Source organism: Mus caroli, chromosome 2, assembly GCF_900094665.2.
Source record: "Mus caroli chromosome 2, CAROLI_EIJ_v1.1, whole genome shotgun sequence".
NCBI classification, from domain to species: domain Eukaryota; kingdom Metazoa; phylum Chordata; class Mammalia; order Rodentia; family Muridae; genus Mus; species Mus caroli.
In genome coordinates this window covers 17,094,898-17,119,105 of record NC_034571.1, presented here as the reverse complement: position 1 = coordinate 17,119,105, position 24,208 = coordinate 17,094,898, and the positions used below count along the sequence as shown (strand labels likewise).

General features: G+C 44.3%; 1 protein-coding gene across 19 annotated transcripts in view; it reads right to left on the bottom strand.

Annotated features, from left to right (window-relative positions):
- The window catches only part of Kiaa1217 (KIAA1217 ortholog), a 458,308-nt gene that overhangs the window by 29,451 nt on the left and 404,649 nt on the right, over nucleotides 1–24,208 (bottom strand). For 11 of the 19 annotated variants that reach the window (XM_029470001.1, XM_029470015.1, XM_029469998.1 and 8 more), the window contains 4 exons: nucleotides 21,339–21,443; nucleotides 20,742–20,791; nucleotides 14,350–14,516; nucleotides 2,881–3,056 (listed from right to left, as the gene is read on the bottom strand). In XM_029470001.1, the coding sequence (XP_029325861.1) occupies nucleotides 2,881–3,056; nucleotides 14,350–14,516; nucleotides 20,742–20,791; nucleotides 21,339–21,443 (498 nt within the window). The remainder of the gene's footprint in view (nucleotides 1–2,880; nucleotides 3,057–14,349; nucleotides 14,517–20,741; nucleotides 20,792–21,338; nucleotides 21,444–24,208) is intronic. The other 8 variants (XM_021184826.2, XM_029470027.1, XM_029470049.1 and 5 more) reach the window with 3 other exon arrangements.

The window sequence follows — 24,208 nt, the reverse complement described above, 5'->3', positions numbered from 1 at the left end:
AGGGTCTCAGAAAGGACACATGCAGGAGCAGGGACTCTCCCATTTTCTGCTGTGTCCCAGCCCTATCTTAAGCTTCCAAGGAGGAGGTGGGAGCACAGTCGATAGTAGTTTGTTTTGGAATATTGCATGGATATGTAAGGTAGCAACAGGAGAGCTCTCCCGTGTCTGTCATTTGCGGTTCAGATTGGTCACGGGTGGGGGTGGAGTGGGCACTTGAGACATTCTTAACTTTCAGTTGTATTCGTGCCAGCCAAGAGAACAATGTGCACACTTGGTGACCAGGAATGGAGGGAGAGAAAGACAGAGGGAAGAAAGTCCTGATAGAGTAGAGATGGAGGCAGAATACGGGGGCTGGGGGTAGCCTGGGAAGGGGGTATGAGCCAGTACTACAGTGAAGTGTGTTGGCTCACTTTAGACAACCAGGTTTCTCAATTTTAGTACCTGACATTTTGAACCATATAACTTCATTTTTAGTGCAGGGCTGTCTTACACAATAAAGGATGTGCATCCCTGGCCCCTTCCTGCTGAGTAGCAATAGCAAGCAATCGCAAATTCCAATAATTTGTGACACGTGTGAATGTCCCTTGACATGGTCAAATATCCCTGGGAAAGAGAGAGCAAAACTGCCCTCAAAATTCCCTAATGGATAACCTCTCTCTAGTATATCTGATTGTCCCATCAATAATGCCTGTCTCTCTTCTCTCACAACTAAGCACTTAGAGATCTGATTTCTGGAGGGAGGGAGGGACGGATGGAGGGGTAGGGACAGAGAGAGAGAGAACAGATATCAACTCCAACACAGCCAAGTTATATTCTTCCACTTGAAACAACAAAAACAATTTGCCCAGATGTGCTTGTATCCTTTCAAGTTGCCTGCAAATTCAAGAGAAAGCTCTTCAAGGACAAGGGTGCTAAGAAATGCAAGACCACTAGGTGGCAGTAAGTGAATGGTGGCTGTACTTCCTGGAGCCTTAGTGGAGGAGAGGATGGCCACAGAAGACATGGGCCCTTTCTTTCCTCTAGGTGAGTGAGTAGAAGGGAGCTAATGCAGCCACAGGAGGGAGTCCAGCAGGGCAGGACATACATTCAACAAGGATGAAGTCACACGTGACACATCTGACCTCTTCTGAGTAGGGGGATGAAGTATTTGGTGATGCCAGCCATTCTGATACAGAAATCTCTGATGAAAGGATGCCCCGTTAGGGTCTGCATCTGTTAAACACACCTGGTGTTAGGTGAGCATATCCACAGGGCACATGCAGCTGCTGCTCCTTGGGGTGGAGCTGGGCCAATCCTTGTCAGACCTCTAAATGGTCCATTGGTGAGGGAGATTCCCTGGTAGACCAAGCAGTCTCCTGCATACTTTCAGGCTTTGATGAAGGTCTTCCAAGCTAAGACTCTAGGGCCCCCAGTTCCTTCAACCACCCACAAACTGGTCAATATGCAAATAGTCCTCCAAGGAGATGTTCCATGACCCAAAGCCATTCCATCCAGATAAACTCCTATTTTAGTTTCTCTTACCCAGTCTGCCTCCTGTGCATCATATCCCTGCAACCCAAAGATCTCCAAACTCTGCTTCCCTTTGCTGGGCAGCAGGGAACCTCTGACACCATTATTCTGCCAATTCACGTGCTCGTGATTCCTATTTCGAGCTCTGAAGGCCACTTTTATTAATTCAGAGATAAAAAGAGACAGTGCTGCTGAAAATGAATGCAGACGGCCTTTTGAAAGTCATCAATGGGCTTTTGAAATATGTAGGCTTTGCTCAAGAAGACGTCAGACATTCATGGGGGCTCCAGATTTCAGCATGGCCTTAAGCTGCTTTTTATTCTGCCTTTTTCGAAAAGAAGCACATTGTTTGTTAAACTGAACTTAGTCTGACTCTTTTTAGAAGCCCGTTATTTCCAAGTAGAAAACCATGAAAGATCTTGACTCAATTTTTTTCTGTTCTTTAAACCCCACTTTCACTCCTCTGTCCTCATGTTCGGAGGCCCCGAGCCTAACAGGTTCTACCAGAGTATTTCTTTTCTGGAACTTAGAAGGACAGGCAAAGGGACAGGGAAGGGCCAGCAAAGAGCAGGCGTTGCTTCTCAGTAGCCCTGAGCCAGTTTCTAGAATATCTTACCTAACCCCGCTCTCCTGTCATACTGATCCACTCAGTTACCCTAGTCCATGTCTATTTAAGGTATAAGAAACACATATGATAATATTAAGGATATATATATATATATATATATATATATTCCATATATATATATTCCATAACTTTATAACTATATATATATTATATATGTGTGTTTCATATATATATACATATATAAGCAACACATATGATAATATTAAGGATATATATATTCCATATATATATCCATATATATATATATATTCCATAACTTTAAAATTAGTGTTGTGTGTATATGATGTGTGACTGTGCATGCAGAAGGCAGAAGACAACTTTCTAGAGTTGGTTTTCAGGGTCTATTGTGGGCTCCCATGATCTTACAGTCTTAGCAAGCACAGCCTAGACAGGTACCAAGCAGGTCTCCAAAGCAGGAGTATGACCCATAGAAGACACCAAGCCAAGGAGAATGATATCATTCAACTATGAGATGTGATTAGGACCATGGACCCAATTCTCCTGCCAATCTCCAGCCCTGTGGTTCTCTAAGGATGCCCCACATTTTCCTGGCCCAGAGACATACTGTCATGGGGACTGCTGAGTTTCCCAGACCTTAAAGGAGGGACAGTTGGGACAATAGATACCAGGCTCAGCAGATCTCTAGTGTACACAATAGGTGCTCATTAAAGAGAGGGAGAGAAATACCAGCTAAGAAGGGCACCCTGTGAACAAAGACAGTTTTTCTCCTCAGGGTGACTCACCATAACTTTTTGACAATCCGCTCTTCTTCGTGGAGGTACTTCTGTCTCTCTTGCTCCACCAGGGTGCGCTGACGCTGTACCGGATCCTCTAGTCTCTTCATGGTCTCCTTCACTTTGCTACTGATTTCCAGCTCAGCCTTCTTCATCATCGCCCTCAGAATCTCCTGGTTCTGCAGCTGTTGAACAAAAGAAATCAGCCTCCATTGGCTTCATCTATCTGCTATCATGAAGCCTGAATGCCCTGCAGTCTTCAGAAGTGGGCACAGAGAAAACCCACAGCTGAATCTTTATTTCAGTAAGAAAGAGAAGAGAGCAAGGACTGTATACAAGATTGCTTCCTCAGAGAACAGCTAAGTTTTGTCAGGCAACTGACAGCTGAACTTCAGTTTCTGTGCCTATAAAAAAAGGTAGAGTTTTTTCTAGTCTTTGGCTGCTGTTACACACACACACACACACACACACACACACACACACACATCCCCCCCACAAACTCTCACAGACGATTTTATAGAGAGGAGTCAAGAGTACTAGCATTGAAAGCCCAGTGATCAACCAGGCCTTCAGTCCTTGTCACCCACCAGACACTTGGATAGGCTTTCTTGCTCTCCGTTTCGCTGTTCTCTCCTGATGTAGAATCTGCTCTTGGCAGAGCTACTCTGAGGTTCTTGTAGATCCTCAACAACCATTGGGTTGACAGGAATTTTTCAGAATGTCTTCAAAAAGCAAATCTGAGCTCTCTGGTTTGTTTGGTTTCATGTCTCAACAGTGTAGAATCACAGCTCCTTACCATGTGGCACTACGCATTGATGGGGCAATGATAATGAGTCCGGATGAGACAAAGGCTCTTGGGAATTGACTAATTTCACTGGATTTGACAAAGGCTATATGAAGTCCGTAATTTCCATACGGTTCCCAGGATTCTCTGGTCCTTCATCACATGGAGCAAAGAGCATGCAAGTTTGAGCTACCCTTCAGAAGATGCTTACCAATAGTTGCTAGGTTTTCATATGTCCACAAAGTGAACACCCTTGATCAGTTTCAGCAGCAATTGTATTTTATTCATTCCACTGTCCCTAAGACACCCCGCCCCCCCCCCCCCCCCCAACACCAGAGCAACATTCAGTTGTTTGCACTGGTTTCTTGATCCTTTCCCACTACAAGGTATCACCTCAGAGGACTGGGGATGCTCTTGTCATCTGCCCCATTATCTCTTCACACAGAGAGGAAGAACACTTTGACCATGGTGCCACTCTTTCAAAGCCCCATTGTGATCTTCCTTATGACATAAGAGTGAGCTGGGTCACAGGCAAAGGCACCACTGGGTTCCAGTGTCAGTGCATGGTGATTACTGGACAAAGAGATTATGGCTATGGGTTATGGTTATTGGTTCCATGAGTGTTGATAAAGAAGTGTGTGTACCGTTCTTGATGACCTCTGTGACTCCGAGTCACGTTCTCCCAGCTCTGCTAAGGTGCCTTCATTGTGCTTCTAGGATCAGTCAGTACAGAGCACACATGCACCTCCTCTGCTGTCTATACTTTCCTGTCTACTTTCTTTTCAGATATGCTTCCCTCATTTCCCATGGTCACATCAACATCCTTTGATCTTTCTGACACACCCAGCCCCTTTCTGTCACAGTTGAGCCTGCTACTTCCACCTCCTGAAATGGCCTTCCCTCCCGCTTGCTAATTTCTGCTCTTGAAAGAGGATCCAAAACCATCTTTTGAATAAATGAACCTAAGCAGCCATACTGTTAACAGAAAGCAGTGGAAACTCCAGAATTGTTCTCTAAGTGGTTGAATTAGGGAGTGTGAGCCACCAGCTTGGATGAGCCTTGAGCTCAGCCTAGCTGTGCTGCAGAGGCTGTGGCAGGTCTATGGGTGACACTGTATATGGAGGTCAACGATACATAAACAGCACTGCCTTGTATGAAAAGTTGGGCTTGAATTCAGGGCTGTGGAGCAAATGCAACAGGACTCTGCAGTGATATGGAGGCACAGTGACTGGAGCTAGATATGTAAGACACAGAGCAGTACGTGATGAAGTAGTTGTAAAGGTTGTGGATCAGGCTAAGGTGCCTGTGAGAGAAGCAACTGATTGAACTGCTTTTGGAGGCAAATTGACCATCAGAATGTTTTTTTTTTTTTTAAACTTCCTGGGTGAATGTGTTTTACCAGCAAGGACAGCGTCATGATCTAACGGGTTCATGAAAGGAGGGTTGCTATCACTGTGCCATGAGCTAGTACACACTCTCTTCTCTGCTACACCCTCCTGCTTACACTCCACAATGAAACAAGCTCAGACAATCCTGGAGCAGCATGTCTCTCCAAAATATCAAGTATTGCTGGGAGGGCCTTCAAATCGGAATTTGAGAGGTAGGAAGTAGAAATCCCCCCTGAGAGGCCGTGTGACTTGTTTGGGCTTATTTGGTAGTGTAGGCTCAATCCAGCTTAGAGAGGTCATTTTACTATGACTCCCAAGTTGTTCTTCTATCTAGACAAGAGTCTTGTTCCAGGCTACGAGCACACTTTCTGGCACATAGCGGATACATCTAATGTAACATTTCTAATGCAGCTATGGATGCCTTGTTAGAAGACAATTGAACATAATATTAGAGTTACTGTGTTAGCAGAGTAGAGGAGGAGCAAGCAGCTATTCCTGAGGGCTTTGTCTCCTTTCCTGACAGGAGGCATTGTGGGATTCAGCTGAGGGGAACAGAGAAGGAAATTCTCATGGCCCTGTGAGGAGGGATTCCCAAAGGAAGAAATGCTGAGCTAGTTAGTTTTTAGTCCACTTCCCTACTCCATTTATCCTGTCCTGTTACTGCTATTATGTCTTGGCCATAAGACTGCCCCGTTCATCCCAGCAAAGGGCAAAAAGAAAAGCAGGGGGCGAGATGTGGGTCCACAGCTCTCTCCTAAGCTGCTGTCAGAGCCAGAGAGGATTGGTAAGGTCCAAGTTTCAGTTGTTGAAAGAGAGTACACAAGCAGTAAGATATACATACACCCTTACATTTTGACACAGTTCCACGAGCCCACAAATGTGCCCACCACTACATGCCATTGAAAAAGAGAGACAATACTTTCTTGTCACTCCAGAAATTTCCTTCATGATCTTTAAGTTAGCAACCTTTAGCCCAAAGAAAGCATTTGTACTTCTGTCATCATAGAATGGTTCCTCCTGTCCTAGGATATCATGCAAATGGAATGACACAGTCATTCTCTGTGACGTGATGTCTGTCTTCTTTCATTCAGTACTCCCAGGCCCCGTGCAGACTTGGGACTCAGGGCTTTGCATGTACTGGGCAACTGCTATGCCTGTGAGCCACACCCCCAGCCCAGCCCAGAGCTCTTGAGACTCCAGCCATGCTATTTGCAGTTCATTTTATGGCTGAGTAACATTCCCTTGTATTGAGATACTGAACGGTTTGATTTGACTCAATTCTGGTGATCTTGCTAAAGTCGCTTATTTTTAATTAGTGCTTTTGTAGACCTCTTTCGGTTTCCCATGCAATTGCATTGTTGGCAAGGAAAATGTGCAGGTTTGCTTTGCTAGTTCAACTCCTTGATGCATTTGATAAGACAGTACAGTTCAAAATAGAAGTGAAAGTTGATTTCTTTCCACCGAGTTCTTGCTTTTACTGGGGTTCGGTGTGGGGTTTCACTACTAGTACCACTTCCTTTGGGCTGTGGAAGGTTCTTCCTTCCTGGAGACAGCTGCGTCTCCATCACCTATGGAGAGCTCTAGCAACGGTCTCCTGTGTTTACTGACAGGATGTGCCTTTTGATTCTGTTGATGACGCCCGAACACAGCTGCTTAGATTTCTATGCTAATACACTCCTATACTTAAAAGATAATTATCTGTTAGTACATTACTGAACTTCACTGCTATTATTTTGCTAATGGCTTGAGGCGTCTATTTTTGGGAGGGCTGCTGGTCTGAGACGTCCCACCCTTTGGTTTTGTCCCTAGGGTAGCTGCTAGTTACTTCAAACTGGAGACTTCTAGGAAGAGGGAGTGTCAGTTGAGGAGTCGCATCCATCCGATTGGCCTCTGGGGCATTTTCTTGAGTAATGTGGGGGGGCCCAGTCCATGTGGGCAGTTGTCACCACTGGGCCGACGGTCCTTGGTTTGTATAGGAGAGCAGGCTGAGCAAGCCACAGAGAGCAAGCTGGGAAACAGCGCTCCTCCATGGCGTCTGCTTCACTTCTTGATTTGACTTTCCTTCATGATGGACTGTGACTGGGAAATGTGAGTCAAATAAACACTCTCCTCTCTCAATTGCTTCGGTCATGGTGTTCATCACAAAAAAGCTAACCAAGATATAGTAACACAGACTTCATAAAAGAGTTGGCACTAAGTATCTTTTTTTCTTTCTTTTAATTTTTTTATCCTCTTTTCTTACAGAGTCCTCACTCCCACCCCCATTGAGCCTTTGAAGATGATATTGAACTGATTTCTGTCTCGTCTTATTGCTGGTTTAAAGTCAGTATTAATCCTGATGTGTGTTTCCCTGGATGAAGTGGCTCTTCCCTCTGCCTGTCTTCTCTATTAACCCTCGTTTTCTAGTACCCTCTGCAGAGTTTCCCTTTGTGTCTACCAGTCTAGGTGTTTACTGGGCTCTTTAGTTTGTGGATTTATAACCTTCATCAAGGTTGGAAGAATTGTACCCACTCTCCTTTGTAATAGTCTCCTTCTCCCCACTGACGCTGGAATACTGTTGCATGGGTCACCGGATTTCAATATAATTCCTTCTTAACTTTTGGATGGTTTCTGTTGCTGTTTCCTATTTCAATATAATTCCTTCTTAACTTTTGGATGGTTTCTGTTGCTGTTTCCTATTGCATTCCTTGGCCAGTGGCCAAGTTTTATCTAGATACTGTCTCTCTCTGTCTGTGTGTGTGTGTGTGTTTAAAAACAAGAAAATTTACTTATTTTTTTACTTTATGTGTATTGTGTTTTACCTGCATGTATGTCTGTGTGAAGGTGTTTGATCTCTTGGAATTGATGTTACAGACAGGTGTGACCTGCCATGTGGTTGCTGGGAATTGAGCCTGGGTCCTCTGGAAGAGCATCCAGTACTCTTAACCACTGAAACAGTGTTCTTGAACCATCACTCCAGCCCTACTGTGTGTGTGTGCTTTAACTATCAAAAGCTCCACTTACATATTTTTTCTACCCGTAATCTCTTGTAGCATTGGTTCATGCTTTTTTGAAACATTTGAGAATAATCTGAGTGCTTTTTGAAGTCTTTGCTACTGATGTAATTATCTCCATCACTTCCAGTAGGCTTCCATTGGCTGAGTTTTCATAGATTGTACTTTTTACCATTATTCATGTCTAGCAGTTTTTGATTGCACGTTAGGCATAGACTATTAGATTTTATTCTTCTTCTGACAGATTTTAGATATTCCCTGACAGGTCAGTTATGTGAGGTTCATTTTGTTACTGAGAGAGTTATTTTTGAGTTTTTGCAGGGAGAATCTAGGGTAATTTACACTTGGGCTAGTTTAGTCCCAACACTGGAGACTGTTCTAGTCTGTACTTAATCCTGAGGTATCCAATATGGCCTCTTCACTCTTGCTAGCCAAAACTTGACTTCTCCAGGTCCGGGTGATCTCTAGAAGATTTTGGCTTGCTGGTTTACCCACATGGTCTTTGCCTGACTCAGAGAGTTGTTCATGTCACACGCATTTGGCTTATTACTCAATATCTGGCTCCCAGATTAACTTAGTTCTCTCTATATGGAGACTTCTTCTCTATGGCACTCCATTCCATAAATGCTAGATGCTTCAGCTCTCTGAACTTGCTTTTATCTCCTTTGCTGAGGAAGATGATCCCAGGACTGCTTGAGTTTCTGCATTACATCTGGAAAGTACCTCTGGGCAGATGCAAACTCAATGGTAGGATTCACCTCCTGTGTCTTCATTTTTTTCTGAGCAACCCAGGCCCATGTTGTCTGTTGTGCATTGCTTGCAAGTCGTGTTCATGATAGCTCCCAGTTCTCTAGCTGTCAACAACAGGAAGGTGAGTGCGACTGCAACCACACCCTCTCAGCTGCAAACACAGTTTATTAGAAATGCCCTTGACGTCTTTATGAGTGTACTTAGAATGTTCTTGGCCACTTAGTCTTTAATTGGGCAAAGTGAGTTATCCATGTCAACTTTATGAATAATGTACAAACTGTTTAAATCTAAATCTAACTACCTCGAAATAGCCCACATCTCCCATGTTCATCCCTGACTTACTAGGGGAAACCCGTCTTGACAACATGGCTTGAGAGCAAAATGGGCCAGATGCTGCTTCAGTCTACCAGTAACACTGAGCAGTGGTTAGACCACAAACTAGGGAGTTTGGGAATGAAAACCAGATCCCAGAATGACTCCTAACCACCCATGTAAGACCTCCCCCAAGGCTTCAGGGAACAAAACAAACAATGCCTGGTCATGGACAAATGTTGTCTGGGTGCTGTCTCACCATCTTAGGTAGTCCTTTGTCTGAGATCTGACTGTAGCTTGGTGGATTGTTCAGTAACTTAACTGTCAACTTCTGTGTCTGTTTTATTTACCATTTCTGCTTTGTTGAAGAAAATAGCTCTGCCCTACAGGGGCCAGATTTTCTTGTGCTTTCCTCTGGCATATAGTCCTCTGGCTATAACTTTGGACATCATGAAATAAAAGACTCTAGCACAACAGATTAAGACAACTGTTGAATTACATAAGGGCTGATCATATTACTGTCCCTTCTTCAGTGTCGATCCTCCCTCACTAGGAGAACAATAGCAAACCCTCAAAAATCTTAAAAATGTAACACTAAGTTTAGAATAACCTGTTTTTTTTTTTTTTTTTACTTATCAGAAAGCCCAATAAAGAGATAAAGGTCCAAGGAAAAATGTTTGAATTGGAACAGTAGAATCTATCCATTTTTTTTTATTTTGGTGAAGTCCTAACTGTGGTCTTTATAGTTGTTGTTTTCTTCCAGAAATACACTTCTCTCCCCCAACTCAGAAAGGGACAGAAGCACAGTCACATCTGTGGGCCTGTTATTCTCTTAGGAAAAAACAGTCTACGTATTGGAACATTCTGCAGGTTAGAAACTATTCACCTTCAGAAAAAGTGGATTTTTTATTTATTCTCTATCTCAGGAAAAGTAACGGATGAAGTACATCATCTTTTGAAAACATCTGTTGAGTTGCAACGTTTTTTGTTGCCAGGTTACCCAGGAATGAGAACACTACAGTGTAACTATCCCATTGACTTGCGGCTTACAGCAAATCTGATGGTGCAGAGGGCGCAGCTAGCCATCAGGTGAGAGGAGGGTACATGGTTTGGGGTGGTTTAAGTTATCATCTCCTTCTGGGCTTACAGAGTGGTAGTGTACTCATTCCCATTCACTCTGGCATTTGTGACAGCTGACTTATCCCAACTTGTCTTCTGGATTGAGCATTCACAATAGCCTGAGAGCAATACTTCTTACCCTGGAATAGTCTAGAACCACTAGCTTACCTGCCAGTTTATACCAGTGAAGTCAGACTCTGACAGGGTGACTCAGTGCATGTACTCTTGTGAAGGACCCAAGGTGTCTCTAATGGGCAGTGTGAGTGGAATGCGTCTGTGCTGGTTTGAATGAAAATGGCCCCATTGGCTCATAGGCAGTGGCACTATCAGGAGGTATGGCCTTGCTGGAGGACTTGTTTCACTTGGTTGGACTTCAAGGTCTCAGATGCTCAAGCCAGGCCCAGGGTCTCACTCTTTCTTCTTGCTGCCTGCTGGTCCAGATGTAGCTACCTCTCCGGTACCATGTCTGCCTGCATGCCACCGTGCTTCTTGACATGATGATAATGGACTAAACCTCTGAGATGTAAGCCAGTTTCAAGTAAATGTTTTTCTTACTAAGAGTTGCTGTGGTCATGGTGCCTCTTCATAGCAATAAAGCCCTAACTATGTTCATGTCTTGTCTACTGATAATTTATGTGAAACAGGACAGAGACTCATATCGTAGAGACTTGTCTCAATGGCCTCCTTGACATCAGTGCCCCCATCTAAGCACCCCTTGTATCTGCTTCACATTTTTATTCCTTCGAAGAATCCATCACTCTGGAAATAAAATGTTCACATACAATGATCTGCTATAGTCGAGGGCTTTCCAATGATTTAATTATCTAATTACTGGAGCAGGCTGCCAAACACAAAAGAGTTCATTCCATTTCACTATTTTATAACTCAGCTCCAAGAACATTTGAATTTCTAATTCAATTCTTGTCCTTTAGAGACTCTTTGAGAGAGTTCTGTATGTCTCTCTAATGATAGCTCTATCAATGGACTTATAACCACTCTGGGGCTGCATTTCATATTCACTGTAGGATAATACAGGTGCTGAAGGAGAATTGTTGCTGTCCCAGCTTAATTATTCTCAATTGTTCGGGTATTAAATAGACTCCTCTGGCTGGAAAGCAGAAATTTGAGAAGGAGAGAAGCCTGGGACACAGGAAATACAAAGATTGGGGTGGAGATGGGAGGCTCACAGTAGCCAGGTTAAGAAACAAAGTGCAGGGCTGGTGAGATGGCTCAGTGGGTAAGAGCACCCGACTGCTCTTCCAAAGGTCCAGAGTTCAAATCCCAGCAACCACATGGTGGCTCACAACCATCTGTAATGAGATCTGATGCTCTCTTCTGGAGTGTCTGAAGACAGCTACAGTGTACTTACATATAATAAATAAATAAATAAATCTTTAAAAAAAAAAAAAAGAAACAAAGTGCTCACATCTTCTTTGTGTCTGCTGTGGAAATACTAACTATTCTAAGCTCAGCATGGTGTTGCTCATTGCTATAAGTCCTACTGAGAGCCAATGAGGTGGAGCAGTTCTAGAGGGATCAAGAAACTCGGTAGGGCTACTAAACCTTGGCCAAGAACTTCCTTGTTAAGCAAGTGACAGTTTTACACTGTGCTGGCATAGATTCAAGGTTGACAGGGGCAGCAGGTGATTGGGGATCTCTCCCAACTGTCCCAGAACCAAACAATGAGATGTACCAAACAAGGCGCTGTTGCAGCTATGGACAGTATATCCACAGTAACAATGTTTCAAATGCTTACGAAACTGCTGACACAGCTGTTGTGCTCAGTCAGGCTAAAGCAACAGAACCCCAATAGCTGCTCACTTTGGAGAGCAGTTAGGACCTACTATATAGAACTGATTCAATTTGGGGGTGGAGATGAGGGGTGGAGTACAGTGAAGAACACAATTTCCAAATAGCCAGCAGGTGGCATTAAAGGGCAGCTGGAATGTGTGGAAGGGCAGACTCAGGAACAAACTAGGAAAGAAACTGGGAGGTGACAGGTGGTGTCTGACCTAAAGACCTGTCCTTTGGCCTTGGGAGCCCCAGTCATTAGGTTTAATTCTTTCTAACACTTGACACTGGAGCTGGTTTACATCAGACCTGTATGTCCAGACTTGATGTGAGTCATGAGAACACTTAGAAACATGAAGTCTAAGTCTACAGGGCAGAGCCAGCCGGAATTGAGTGGGGATGAACTGCTTTTGAAGAGGGAAGGTTCTCATTTGTTCCTTTGTTACTAGGACTCCGAGGACTAAAGACATTCTACTTTGTCAATATAGCCACCAACAGAGACAATTCATTTCATTGCAAAATCAATTCCATCCTTTTCATTCCCATCACCCCCCCCCCTTCTCCATTCTCTATTTCCTTCCCCCTCTGTCTCCTCCCTCTTTCTCTCCATCCTGTCCTCATCTCCCTTTTCCTTCTTTGCAGAGAGATGGCTCAATGGGCAAGAGTACTTGCATGTGTTCAAGCACAAGGACCTGAATTTGAATCTTTAGCACCCACATGTAAAACAGGGTGTGGCTGCACAGGCCTGTAGTCTCAGCATTGAAGGACAGAGGTGGTGGCTCCCAGGAGCTAAGGAGCCAGTCAGCCCAGCTGAAACAGCAGGCTTCTAGGTCAGTGAGGGATTCTGTTCTCAAGTGTTATGTTGAAGAGCAATAGAGGAAGAAACCCAAGGTCCCCTTCTGGTCTCTGCATGCACAGGTGCACGGCCATATGCCTGCACACTCACCTACGTACACTGCACACACACACAGACGCACATGCACATGCACACACACCTCTACATATACATAAAATGAAAAAAAAATTGCAAGACAAGAAGTCCCTCCAAGATGGACTTTCACAGATGCCACAATAGAGAGGTGATTTAAATAAATACACACCCAATGTTCTAGGTACCTAAGACAGAGAGACAAAGAGTGGGTGGATGGTGGGTTCTGAGCAGTAAGCAGTGTGGACAGTTTTGTTAGCCTTCACCGTATACATGGGGGCCTCAGGGGAGGTCTTCCAAACCAGTTGTCCTTATTTTACACTTTAATCCCCACCTCCCCAAGAGGTGATTTTTAAGACAGTATCTCATTATGCAGAATAGGTTGGCCTCAAACTCATGATCTTCTGGCCTAGCCTCCCAGGGCTGGGATTATGACTCCAGATCTAGCTGCCCTCCCACTTCCCACCTCTAGACACCAGTGGCAGGAAAGCACATTCTTAGCTTCAATTAGGTGGTGAAACATGTTGGGTCCATGCCACTGGGATGCAGAAGAAACTGTGGTTCCAAGTCCTTTCCTGCCTGTATCTCACTCTGTGGGCACTGCTTCTACTAGCTATAGAGGATCTCGGCCCATGTGGCTGCCTGGGCTCCAGGGTGTGTTCAATTTTTAACAATATTTGGATTATGAACTTCTTAAAGGAGCTCAGGGAGATGCCCCCCTGAAGGCCAAGCTAGGACTATGTCCTCAATGTCCAAGCCCCAGTCAAAGGCAGGGAAGGTGAGGCGGCACCCAGGGCAAACATGTGACCTCATGCTGTGCTGATCCTTCCAGCTCCTTAGGACTCAGGCTAGAGATGGGATATTCTATTCTGCCCTCCTGAGTGTTTGCTGACTGAGATCAGGGACAGGAAGGGTTAGTTTTGCCTTCTCTTTGATTCCCTAAGCTCATATATTCCTCAGTAATGAAAAGGATAAGGGAAATCTGGAACATACTATCCAAGTAAAATGCAGATTTTTTTCCTCAGCAAATCATCCCGAGTAGCTTTTTTCACCCACATGACTCCATCTTCTATGCTAAACTCAAGTTCTAAAGACACCACAGTTGCTTGTGAAGGAGGGATGGACCTCTATCACACTGAGAGCCTTGCCTGGTAGGATGCTCACAATTACTGTCAAAGGAAGTTGTTATACACTGGCTTTAGTTATAGCAGAAGGTTCTAGACCAGGCTTGTAGATAAACAAGGAACCTGTGCCATTCTGGTCATACGTGTCGTTCCTTCCTTCAATTAGCTGCTACAGAAAGTACAGTAAAGGCGCCCAGGGAAGCTGACGCATGGGTGGAGGTGGGGGATGGGCATGCAGAGAAATCAGACCTAGAGCCACTATGACAGGGGACATGTTTGTGAGGAGTACCTGGAGCTGCCTCATCTGCTGGAGTTGGAGCCTGAGTTCAGCCACATTCCTCCTCATGTCAAGCAGGCTAGTGTGGATGGGCGAGGTTCCAGCAGGCAGGGGTTGGCTGGGAGGCAGTGAGAACTCCACAGAGCCCAGAACCTTCCCTGCAGAAACATGGGCCGTTCCTATGAAGGAAAAACAAACAAACAAACCAACAAAACCACACAAAGAACAGCAGAAGCCTTAGAATGCAGACAGCACCTGAGCATGAGGCCTACCTCAGCACAGAAGACTGGAAACTAAGAAAAATGTCATGGAAACAACCGTCCACAGAGTGCTAAGGAGCACAGCCTGTAACCCTCAGGTTCTAGAAGTTTCACTGCCATGGGGTAGCAGAGTGTATGGTATTCACAGCATGATGCCATGTCAAGGAGCATTAAATGTCTGCGCTGCTGCCAACTCCTCTAGCCATCCACTTCCCCTTCCATCCCCCTCCTCATCCCTCTCCAATCCCCCAGTGCAGACTCCTCCACCTTCCCCTCTCTCTCTCTTTAAACACACAGGGGTTTAAAAAGTTGAAAAGTATACAGAACAAAGAATTAACATTATTTCTGGATGCTGGTATTCCAGTATTTTTACCACGAAGTTTTAGATTTTTAAAATCTGTGTAGTATATATCTGTCCTTCTAGAGTAGGGGAGAATTTAATTTCTGGGCTTTCATAGGGCATGTGACCAGCCCCTGCTGGCAGATAGACATAGAACACATTAGACACAGAGATGGCAAAAAAAAAAAAAAAAAAAAAAAAAAAAATTTTTTACCTAAATCTTCACAGGTTTCTAAAACCAAAAANAGGGCATGTGACCAGCCCCTGCTGGCAGATAGACAAAGAACAAATAAAAAAAAGAAAGAAAAAAAAAAAAAAAAAAAAAAAAAAAAGTATATTTTTACCTAAATCTTCACAGGTTTCTAAAACCAAAAAGAAGGAAGAGTTCTGTACATCATCACCCTTAGTAAGAAAACGTGGCTTGACTTAAGAATTCTTTAGGAAAGAAAACAAAAAGGCAATGAGAAGAAATGTGTAGGCTCGCGGTGGAGGAAGCTGAGTGGTGGAGCAGCTCGGGGACACTGGGCTCTCTCTAGCACTTAAGAAAGGAAAAGCTACCCTGGGCTTCTGTAGAAAGGAAAAGCCTCTCAATTGCCCCCTAGCTGCCACAGCCTCAGTCTTCAAGTCACTCTATGTAAGGATCACACATTTCATGGGCCCATTCAGGAGGGGCCTGAGATGAGCAAGGTTTAAAAGACTGTGAACTCTATGGTTTGGCCTTTTAAGGAGAATGTAAGGATATGAAACAGGCCCCAAGAGTAAATGCTGAATCTGTCTCTGTCTCTCTCTCACACACAGAGAATGACACCTATGTGTAAGAGACAGATAGATATACATACACACCTACAAATACACACCCACAAAACAGAACCATTTACAAGCACACTCTTGCACACACACACACACACACACACCCCCCAACACATACCACACACAGATAGATACATATGAGCCAGAGACAGATATACACACACAAACACGCATGAAGACAGACACATATATAAACACATATGAGCAAGAGACAGACTGACAAACACATATACCTACAAACATACATGAAGACAGACCGACACAAACATATATACACACACATCTACAAACAGACACACACACACACACACTCACAATGACAAACAGTCTCTTTCTCCTCCCCTCCCTCTTTTTCTCTCTCCCTTTGCTGGGAGTTTTGTGATAACCCAGGTTGGCCTTGATTTATACACTCTGCAGTGGTTATTAGTGGGGGCCTGTCTTTCTGTTGTGGCTCAGCAACTGGGATGCAGAGCTGGTGGCACACCACGTTCTTCACACTAGGGTGACTGTCCAAAGTCAGCTGTCCCACTGCCTCCAAGGAATCTCAGAAGGTCAGCACTTCTAGCTAGTCCTATGAGCCTTAGTGGTTATGAACACCGTCAACAGTCAAGACTTGTATGTGTGTCTTTCCCTTATGCACATATAAAGTCACCCTCAGAAAGTCAGCAGCTCCCATCTGGGCAGCTCTTCAGACTATTTTCCACAGTGAGGGTGCGAAGGAAAAGGATACCCAGTGACATCTCTCACTATGGCCACATGTCACAACTAACTTAGTGTCTTCCAAGGTCAGGAGATCTCATAGGGAGCAGCTATCAGTGTCGAGTTGTCGCTTTAGAATCAGACAATGTCTGCCCTGTCTGTAGGTATGGATGCACGTGTAGAGTCATGACAATATTCCCAACATTACACTATATACCAGCTGGACAGTAAATGGAATCATGGAGGTCTCTCTCTGGTGAAAAAGGACCCTGCTACTTAGCCTGCTCTGCCAGCCCCTCACCTAAATGAAAGCCCAGTCCTTTTACATATCTTTTGGTCCTTGCACATTCCTGGGGTATCAGCTTACATCACTAATCTTATTTACTTATGTTTGTGTGCGTGCGCGCGCGTGTGTGTGTGTGTGTGTGTGTGTGTGTGTGCGCGTGTGAGTTTCCTCCTTCCAAGTTTCAGTGGATGCTGGAATCCAACTTCCGTTGCCTGGTTTGTACAGCAAGCACCTTTACCTGCTGAGCCAACTCTTAAAGGCGGCTGACTCCAGTCCACATGCTTTTTGTTACAGATGAATGCTGACAATAGGCTTTAAGAAAACATTTTCAAAAATCAATTTCTTAAGGGAATCTAAAGCTGCTTAAAAATACACCTTTATCAATAACCTCTGGTTCCACCGTTTTAGTCCAACTGATACACTGAAGTGGCTGCTCAAGAAGTGGCCAGTGATGGCGCGATCAGTGAGGACTCTCTGGGGAGCATGACTTCACTCAGCACACCACTCATTGGTCCTTGTTGTCTGTCAGTCATGTCTCTCCTTTCCTGTCATACTGAAATGTCCACCCCTTGCCTTCTTTCCCTCTCTGCCACTCCCATGTCATCAGTCTCTTCTCTAAATCCAGCCTTTGAAACATGGGTACCTTCTGTCCTAAGCCTGTTCTTCTACTGTCTCAGGGTCAATCCCATTCTCTTCTGCCACCTGCCTAGCGCTGCCCGCCCCCCCCCCCCCCCCCCCCCCCCCAGCCACATACCAATGGCCTCACATCACCACCAGCCTTTTCTATAAGCAGACCCAACTCATTATTTCCACTCAACTCCCCACACTTTCTGTCTTTCTCCATCTGATTTTAGCCAAGGTCAATATTCACTGAATGAAGTGAGCCAAGGTCACTTCAGTATTTAGGCCAGAACCTGGAAGCCCTTTTCATGATTCATTTTTTCATATATGACCTCAAGCAAACAAGTAACTTAACTGTGTTCTCTCTGTACTTGCTTAAATGGGTATTGGTGCTACCCAGCAGACTACTTGACAGGAAGTCAGCACCTGTAACTGCTTAGCCCACTGTCTGGTGAAGAGTAAAAGCCTTACAGTCCTCAGCTGAATTAGTTCTCTGAGAAGAATGGTATAAAGGACCATCTTTTCTGCCTCCATCTAGAGTCTCAGCAAGTACACAGCACCGGGGGTGACCTAAAAGCTAGGAAGGATCTATAGTAAAGGCCCTGAGATGCAGACTCAGGATGGAGATGATCTAGTGCTGGGGACTGCAGGTAGGTCCTCATTCACACTAGAGCCACAGACCTGGGAACTGGGTATGCTACGCACCCAGATGAGTAGTCAGATAGAGTTTATTGCTGAGCCTAGTCGTAGGAGACAACATAGAGTTTGTCCCCAAAATCTTTCTCCCTTTTGTATACTGAGTCTACTCTAGGTAATTCATCTTGGTTAGTTACATCTTAAACTTATCATCATCATGATGTATGTGTTGGGAACTCGAGGTGTGCATATGACTTAGCATGCAGTCGCAGGTCACAGAACATTCTGACGTCAGTTCTCTCTTTCTAGCTTTATGTGGGGCCTGAGGATTGTAATCAACAGGCTTGTCCAAGTAACTTGATCCACTGAGAGCTCTCACTGGCCCTTAGTTAGATCTCAGTAGGAATCTTAACAAGTGTGTGTACCATGTGAACTTAATGTACCTTGTTGTGATAGAATTAATACTGGAGTGAGGAAGTTAGGAAGACTGACTGCCATTAACTGGGGGACTCTGAGCATCTTAACTTACTGTGAGAATATTTCTCTCCATATAAGATACGAATAGCAGCCGGGTATGGTGGCGCACGCCTTTAATCCCAGCACTTGGGAGGCAGAGGTAGATGGATATCTGAGTTCGAGGCCAGCCTGGTCTACAAAGTGAGTTCCAGGTCAGCCAGGGCTATACAGAGAAACCCTGTCTCGAAAAACTAAAAAAAAAAAAAAAAAAAAGATACAAATAGCAGCATCATTCTCATAGGGCTAGGTGTGGTAGCTGAGATAATAAACACTGTAGCATACACGCATATACCGTATGCCTCAGAGTAGGAAATGCTTCCTGCTTCCTCATGTCTAACTTAAATTACACATTTTCAGAAAGTCTGGATTTCATTTGTGTTAGTTGACCTTTGCCCAAATGAGTTCCTTGGATTCTATATAAGTCTGTTTTCTGTCTGTACACAGGGATAACACTGCTTTCCTTGTAGTTTACTTCCTAGGATTATGGAAGAATTAATATACTTTGTGCATTGTGCAGGCTGCTATGGAAACTAAACCCCAGTGGGCAATGTCTAGCTTTGATACATTCATTAGAAGGAGAAAGACCAAACTGGGGAGAGATACAGGAGCGAAAATCACTCACATTGCCAATGGCATTGCCATTCTCCTAGCTTCTCAGAAAACACGTGGCCACTACCACCGTCTGTCCCCAGAATTAGTGATCACACACTTGGAAACACAGCCAAAGAAACTACACTTGCTTCTTCTGCCTTGCTCAACAATTGCAAAGTGAGGAAATCAAACAACTGGTATTGTCTTTCAAGAGACTGGGATATCATAGCACAAAATAATGAGACAGAAGAGTAGGGCTATGACCTGTGTGTCACATGTGCGTGGCTGTGTGTTCTGTTTCCTTATCTGCAACAAGGAAATAAAATGATACCTACCATGGGGATAGATAGCAACGAGTTAATGCATGACCAGTGCCAGGTACACAGGAGGCACTCCCAAGCATTTCCTTATTTACTACTCTACAGACATCTAGAAGGGGTCGAGTCTTACAAACCTGCATGTGCAACATTGATCAGGATGGCACACAGGATGCTCGTCATTTCCAGAGTGGGTTTCGGGGGGATTGAAGGCTTTAGTAGTTTCACTTTATCCTCTTAAGTCCATAATAAATAAGGAAACGAGTGAATTAATATCCCCAAAGCAAACTGGCAATTGCTCTGAAGACAAGTTTAGTGATTTCTATGAAATAACTGCCAGGGTTCAGCTCAGGCCACGGATTGATTTCTAAGTCAAATGCTGGAGAAACATCCCATAAAACAGGGCTAAGCTTTGCTCAGCCTGAGTGGAGCCAGGGGTGGTGGTGGTGGTGGGGGGGGGGTTAAACCTATGTTCCCAATCCTATCCACATTCCTGTGCTGCATCAAACTAGAAGATGTGGCGTCCCCCAAATTAGAGGTTTCATACAGCTGGCTGTTTGCTTCTGTAGAGCCTCAGCTTGTGAACACACTCCTGCCATGATTTGTTTCTAACCCAGCAGGCAGGAAGAGAGCACAGTCTACAGAGAGGCCTGGGGACCCCAGGATCCAGCTGTCAACACACAGAGACGTGATGACACCAGGAAGGTCCGCTAGTGACAAGAATCAGTCCTCCTTCAGGAGAGTGCTAGCATTTAAAAGGAAAGCCCTAGCTCACACTCATTCTCTTTTCCTGTCTAGATTTCTATAAGTGGTTACTTATTCCCATTTTACACCCAGGCTAACATCCTTCCCCAGATGGGAATCTCCCAATGGCTTCACAGTACACTTAAGGGACATCTGAGTTGCCTTTACCTAGAAGGATCCGTACCCCTTTCCCTCTGCTAAGATCTAGGTACCCTGGGTACCCCTTAGTCACCTTTCCAGGGGGGATGCAAGCCCTGTTGGGTAAACTTGTATCCCCTAATTCTTGATGTTCAACACACATACATTTTCAGCTTTTCTGTGAATTCTAAGTTCTAAGCAGTCAGAGAAATGTTTTACATTCGCCATATTCACTCTGCACCCAAGTACCAGGAACAGAAGTCAGGTCACGTGAGTAGGATGGATGAGTGACCAATAAAGTTAATTTCCACACTGCAGGAAGCTGTAGTAGCTGTGGTGATTTCCTCTGAAACCATACCAATTGACTTAGAGAAACACTGAGTACTTGTGAAGCCAGCTAAAGCTAACTGAAACTCCTGGCCTCTAGAGCCTCTGGAAGCACTCACCTGCACCATCTGCTTGGTTCCTGTTGGCTGTGGCTTTCACCATTTTCTCACTAAATAAAAGAAAACAATAAAAAAAGAGTCAAGGCTACAGTTTTCAAAGCTGCCATCTTTCTTTGACCATTCTATTCTTAAGACTTAGCGGTGATGGATTAAGCAATGAAGGTGTTTGACATCAGCTCCATGACTGGCCAAGATGGAGAAGGCTTCCCAGGTGTGTGCTGACACAGGTAGGATGCAGCTGGACATACAGTGATTTTCAGATGATGGTGGCTGTGGACACGCATGGATGGGAGTAACAGGCACTGCTCAGCAAGTGGTCCATGAAGCCACATGCACTGGGAAGCCCTCCGACCCTTCTTGGGTCAAAGTTTTACCTTTGTCCAAGAATTACCACGAAGGAAAACAAAACAAAACAAAGCAAAACAAAACAAAACAAAACAAAACCAACCTGCACACCGTGATTTATAAAGATGTAAACATGTCAGCCCTAAAATGACCATGAAGAAACAAATTTCACTGAATGAATGGCCATAATGATTAAAGAGAAGCAGCTTGAATTATTATTTTTGCTGTATGGCTTGCTTTTTTTTTTTTTACCTATATGCCTCTTTGCTACTACTTGTAATGGGCCCTTTAAAAAGCGCAGACTGAACAAGGCCAGTTAGACTGGCAATCTGCTTCTCCATGGCTTGCATCCTCTCTCTGCAAAACAAGAGAATTGTTTGTTAAAGCTCTGTTGACTTTCAGACTGGTTCTTCTAGGTGAAGGATTCACCTGAGGGTTATAAAAGGCACCACCTAGCAGGTGGCCAAAGTTCACTCAAACCCAGAGACTGTAGATCCTCAGTGGAGACCAAGATTGATTGATGAGTTGAGAGAGGAGACAGTGACCCCACAAAAAAAGACAATGCACAGGCCATCAGAGGCCTCCTGGAGAAGGGCATCCCCCCTCAGATGATCGTGCAGCCTTCTTGCCCTGTTTTGTCATTTGCTTTGCATGAGAGCAGACCTCAGTGGGACTGGTGATACCCTCGGCCAGGCCCTGCACTCCTACAGGCCTCTAAGCTGCTCTTTGCAGCTGGGAAGCTGCAGGCTGGTTTTGGGGTGAATGATGGATTTATCTGTTGTACTTGTTAACTTGTCTCATAGCCCAAGGGCAGATAAACAAGTGCCTCTTGTCAACACCACGGAAAATACAATGGAAATCAATTTGAGTTGAGGAGTAGATGATGCTCAGTCTAATGTGGTAGAAGCCTTAGCCTGGAGAATTTCACAGGATCAAGGAAGAAAAATATACTCAACAACTCAATCATGAGCACACTAATAAAACCCCCTTGGTTACTACCTATGGCCAGGTACTGTACCTTTCTCTTCAAAGCTATCTGATGCTACGGTCAGGTTTTTGAAACAAGCTCACATTTCTGCATCTTTGACAATGGATGCATCATGGGAACATGTGATGGTGACCAATAGTGTAGAATAGGAATTCTACAAATAGCACACTCATACAATGTGGCTCTTTAGTGCAAGCCAACTGCTTTATAGGATACTTTATGGAGATAGAATATCAATCCATCCTTTCACTACAGATAAGCAACTGGTAAGTTTGGGCTCATGGAGAGACAAGAAATCTTGATTCTGAATTTTGTGGCAATCAAGAGCATTCTTGAGCTTTGAGGCCTTGAGCCTTGCCTTTGGGCTAAAATCTTTAATGTCTTTTTAATTACTGAGTTTAACTTTGCAATTGCCAGCTTCTGACTTGACAAGTCCATGTGCTTTCTTCAGTTTACCCTGATGGTGCAGTTATGACATGAGGGTTCTTGTACATATGTCATGCAGTGTGCATAAATAATGGTTGCAAAAAGCAAGCACCCCCACCAAGCCATATATACATCTGAACAGTATGACCTCTGTTCTATTGGGATAGAAATAATCTCAAATGCCAAGTATGGATGCACATCTCTCAGGCAGAGCACTGGATACTAATCTTAGGCATCATTGTGTGCTTGGCTTCCTCTTTACCATAAAAGGGTCAATGGGTCAAGGAAAAAGCATATAAACATTTGAAATAAGGAAATCAGGTTATTATAAAAACCTGCCAGAAGTCCCACATTTATTGGTAAGTCATAGTAGCATCTCAGAAGTGACAAGAGCAGCCATTGGTCATTGTATCTGCCATGTAGGAGACACGGGTGCACACAAACACCTGGGAAATGACTTGCTTAGGGGGATATGCCAGTACTGAGTGAAAGTTGGTTCGCCCTGTCACTCACTGCATGGAAGATGAGGAGAAATGCAAGGACGGGCAGGGACGCAGCTACAAGGAAAAACCAAGAATCTGCTAAGAGGGAAAGGGGAAGAAGAAATCACTGGCTATGGATACAATCCAGATCCACTGGCCCTGTGACATTGGCCATGAATACATTGCAGATCAGGGATAAATCAATGTTTTAGTCAGTCTGGTGGTGGTGGAAAGCATTCATCACCTTGTTTTCCAAGAGTGGGTGGCAGCACATTAAAAACCAAACCAAACACCCTGGACACAGGGCCTTATCTTTAACTGGATCATCATCAAGGACAGAATTACAGATCATGGCAGAGGCTGGTGTGACCGTGATGGCCCACAGGGCTTCCTTGCATTTTCTTTGACTCAGTGGGAGTTGGACTTCTCCACTACGCTTCCCCCTGATAATGGTTTTTGAGTGCAGATGGAGAAAGACAATTCTTCAATTGCATTCTATTGTCTAACTCTTTAGGGCTAACCCCAAAACACATGTAGAAATATCTGACATGAGAGTTTAGATGCTTAGAGCAAAAGCCCTACGTATAATCTAGTAGCCACATGCTTGGTTCTGTATATAGTAACCATAAGTTAGAGCATGAATACTCCCTGGGTGGCCTCTTCCAGGCTATAGCATCAACAGGAACACTAGGGAGGAGACACCAAGTCAGATATTGCTGGTAGCTCTTTGGCATCTTCCCTGCAGCTTATAAACACTTGAACCTGACAATAGAAGGGTCACAATTCTCTCCCAGTCCCATATGAGCCAGTGTGGTGGAGGCAGTGATGGACAGACAGCGCAGCAACCACAAATGTGTGCACCAATCTCTCAGCCAAAACCACTTCCTGAAAATACAATTCTTTTGACACACGGTAATGAGACTTCTTCCTTCCTATTTAATCATCAAAGTGTTTCTGGTTTTAGGATTCATTAGATTATCTGATTTATAAGTTCATAAATAAGATTGTCTTTCTATTTCATGGTTGGTAATCTGGAAAAAATTTTATGGTTTAACTAAATTACAGCAACTGGAAACTTATGCAGCCTTCTCCCGTGATGAAATGTTATGATGTGTGTGTTTAATGTGAAAGGGGAAAATAGATATAAGAGAAACGTAGTGGAAGAAGAGAAATTAAACATGATCCTGTCATTTTACTGCAGTGACAATTCTGCATGATAGCCATCA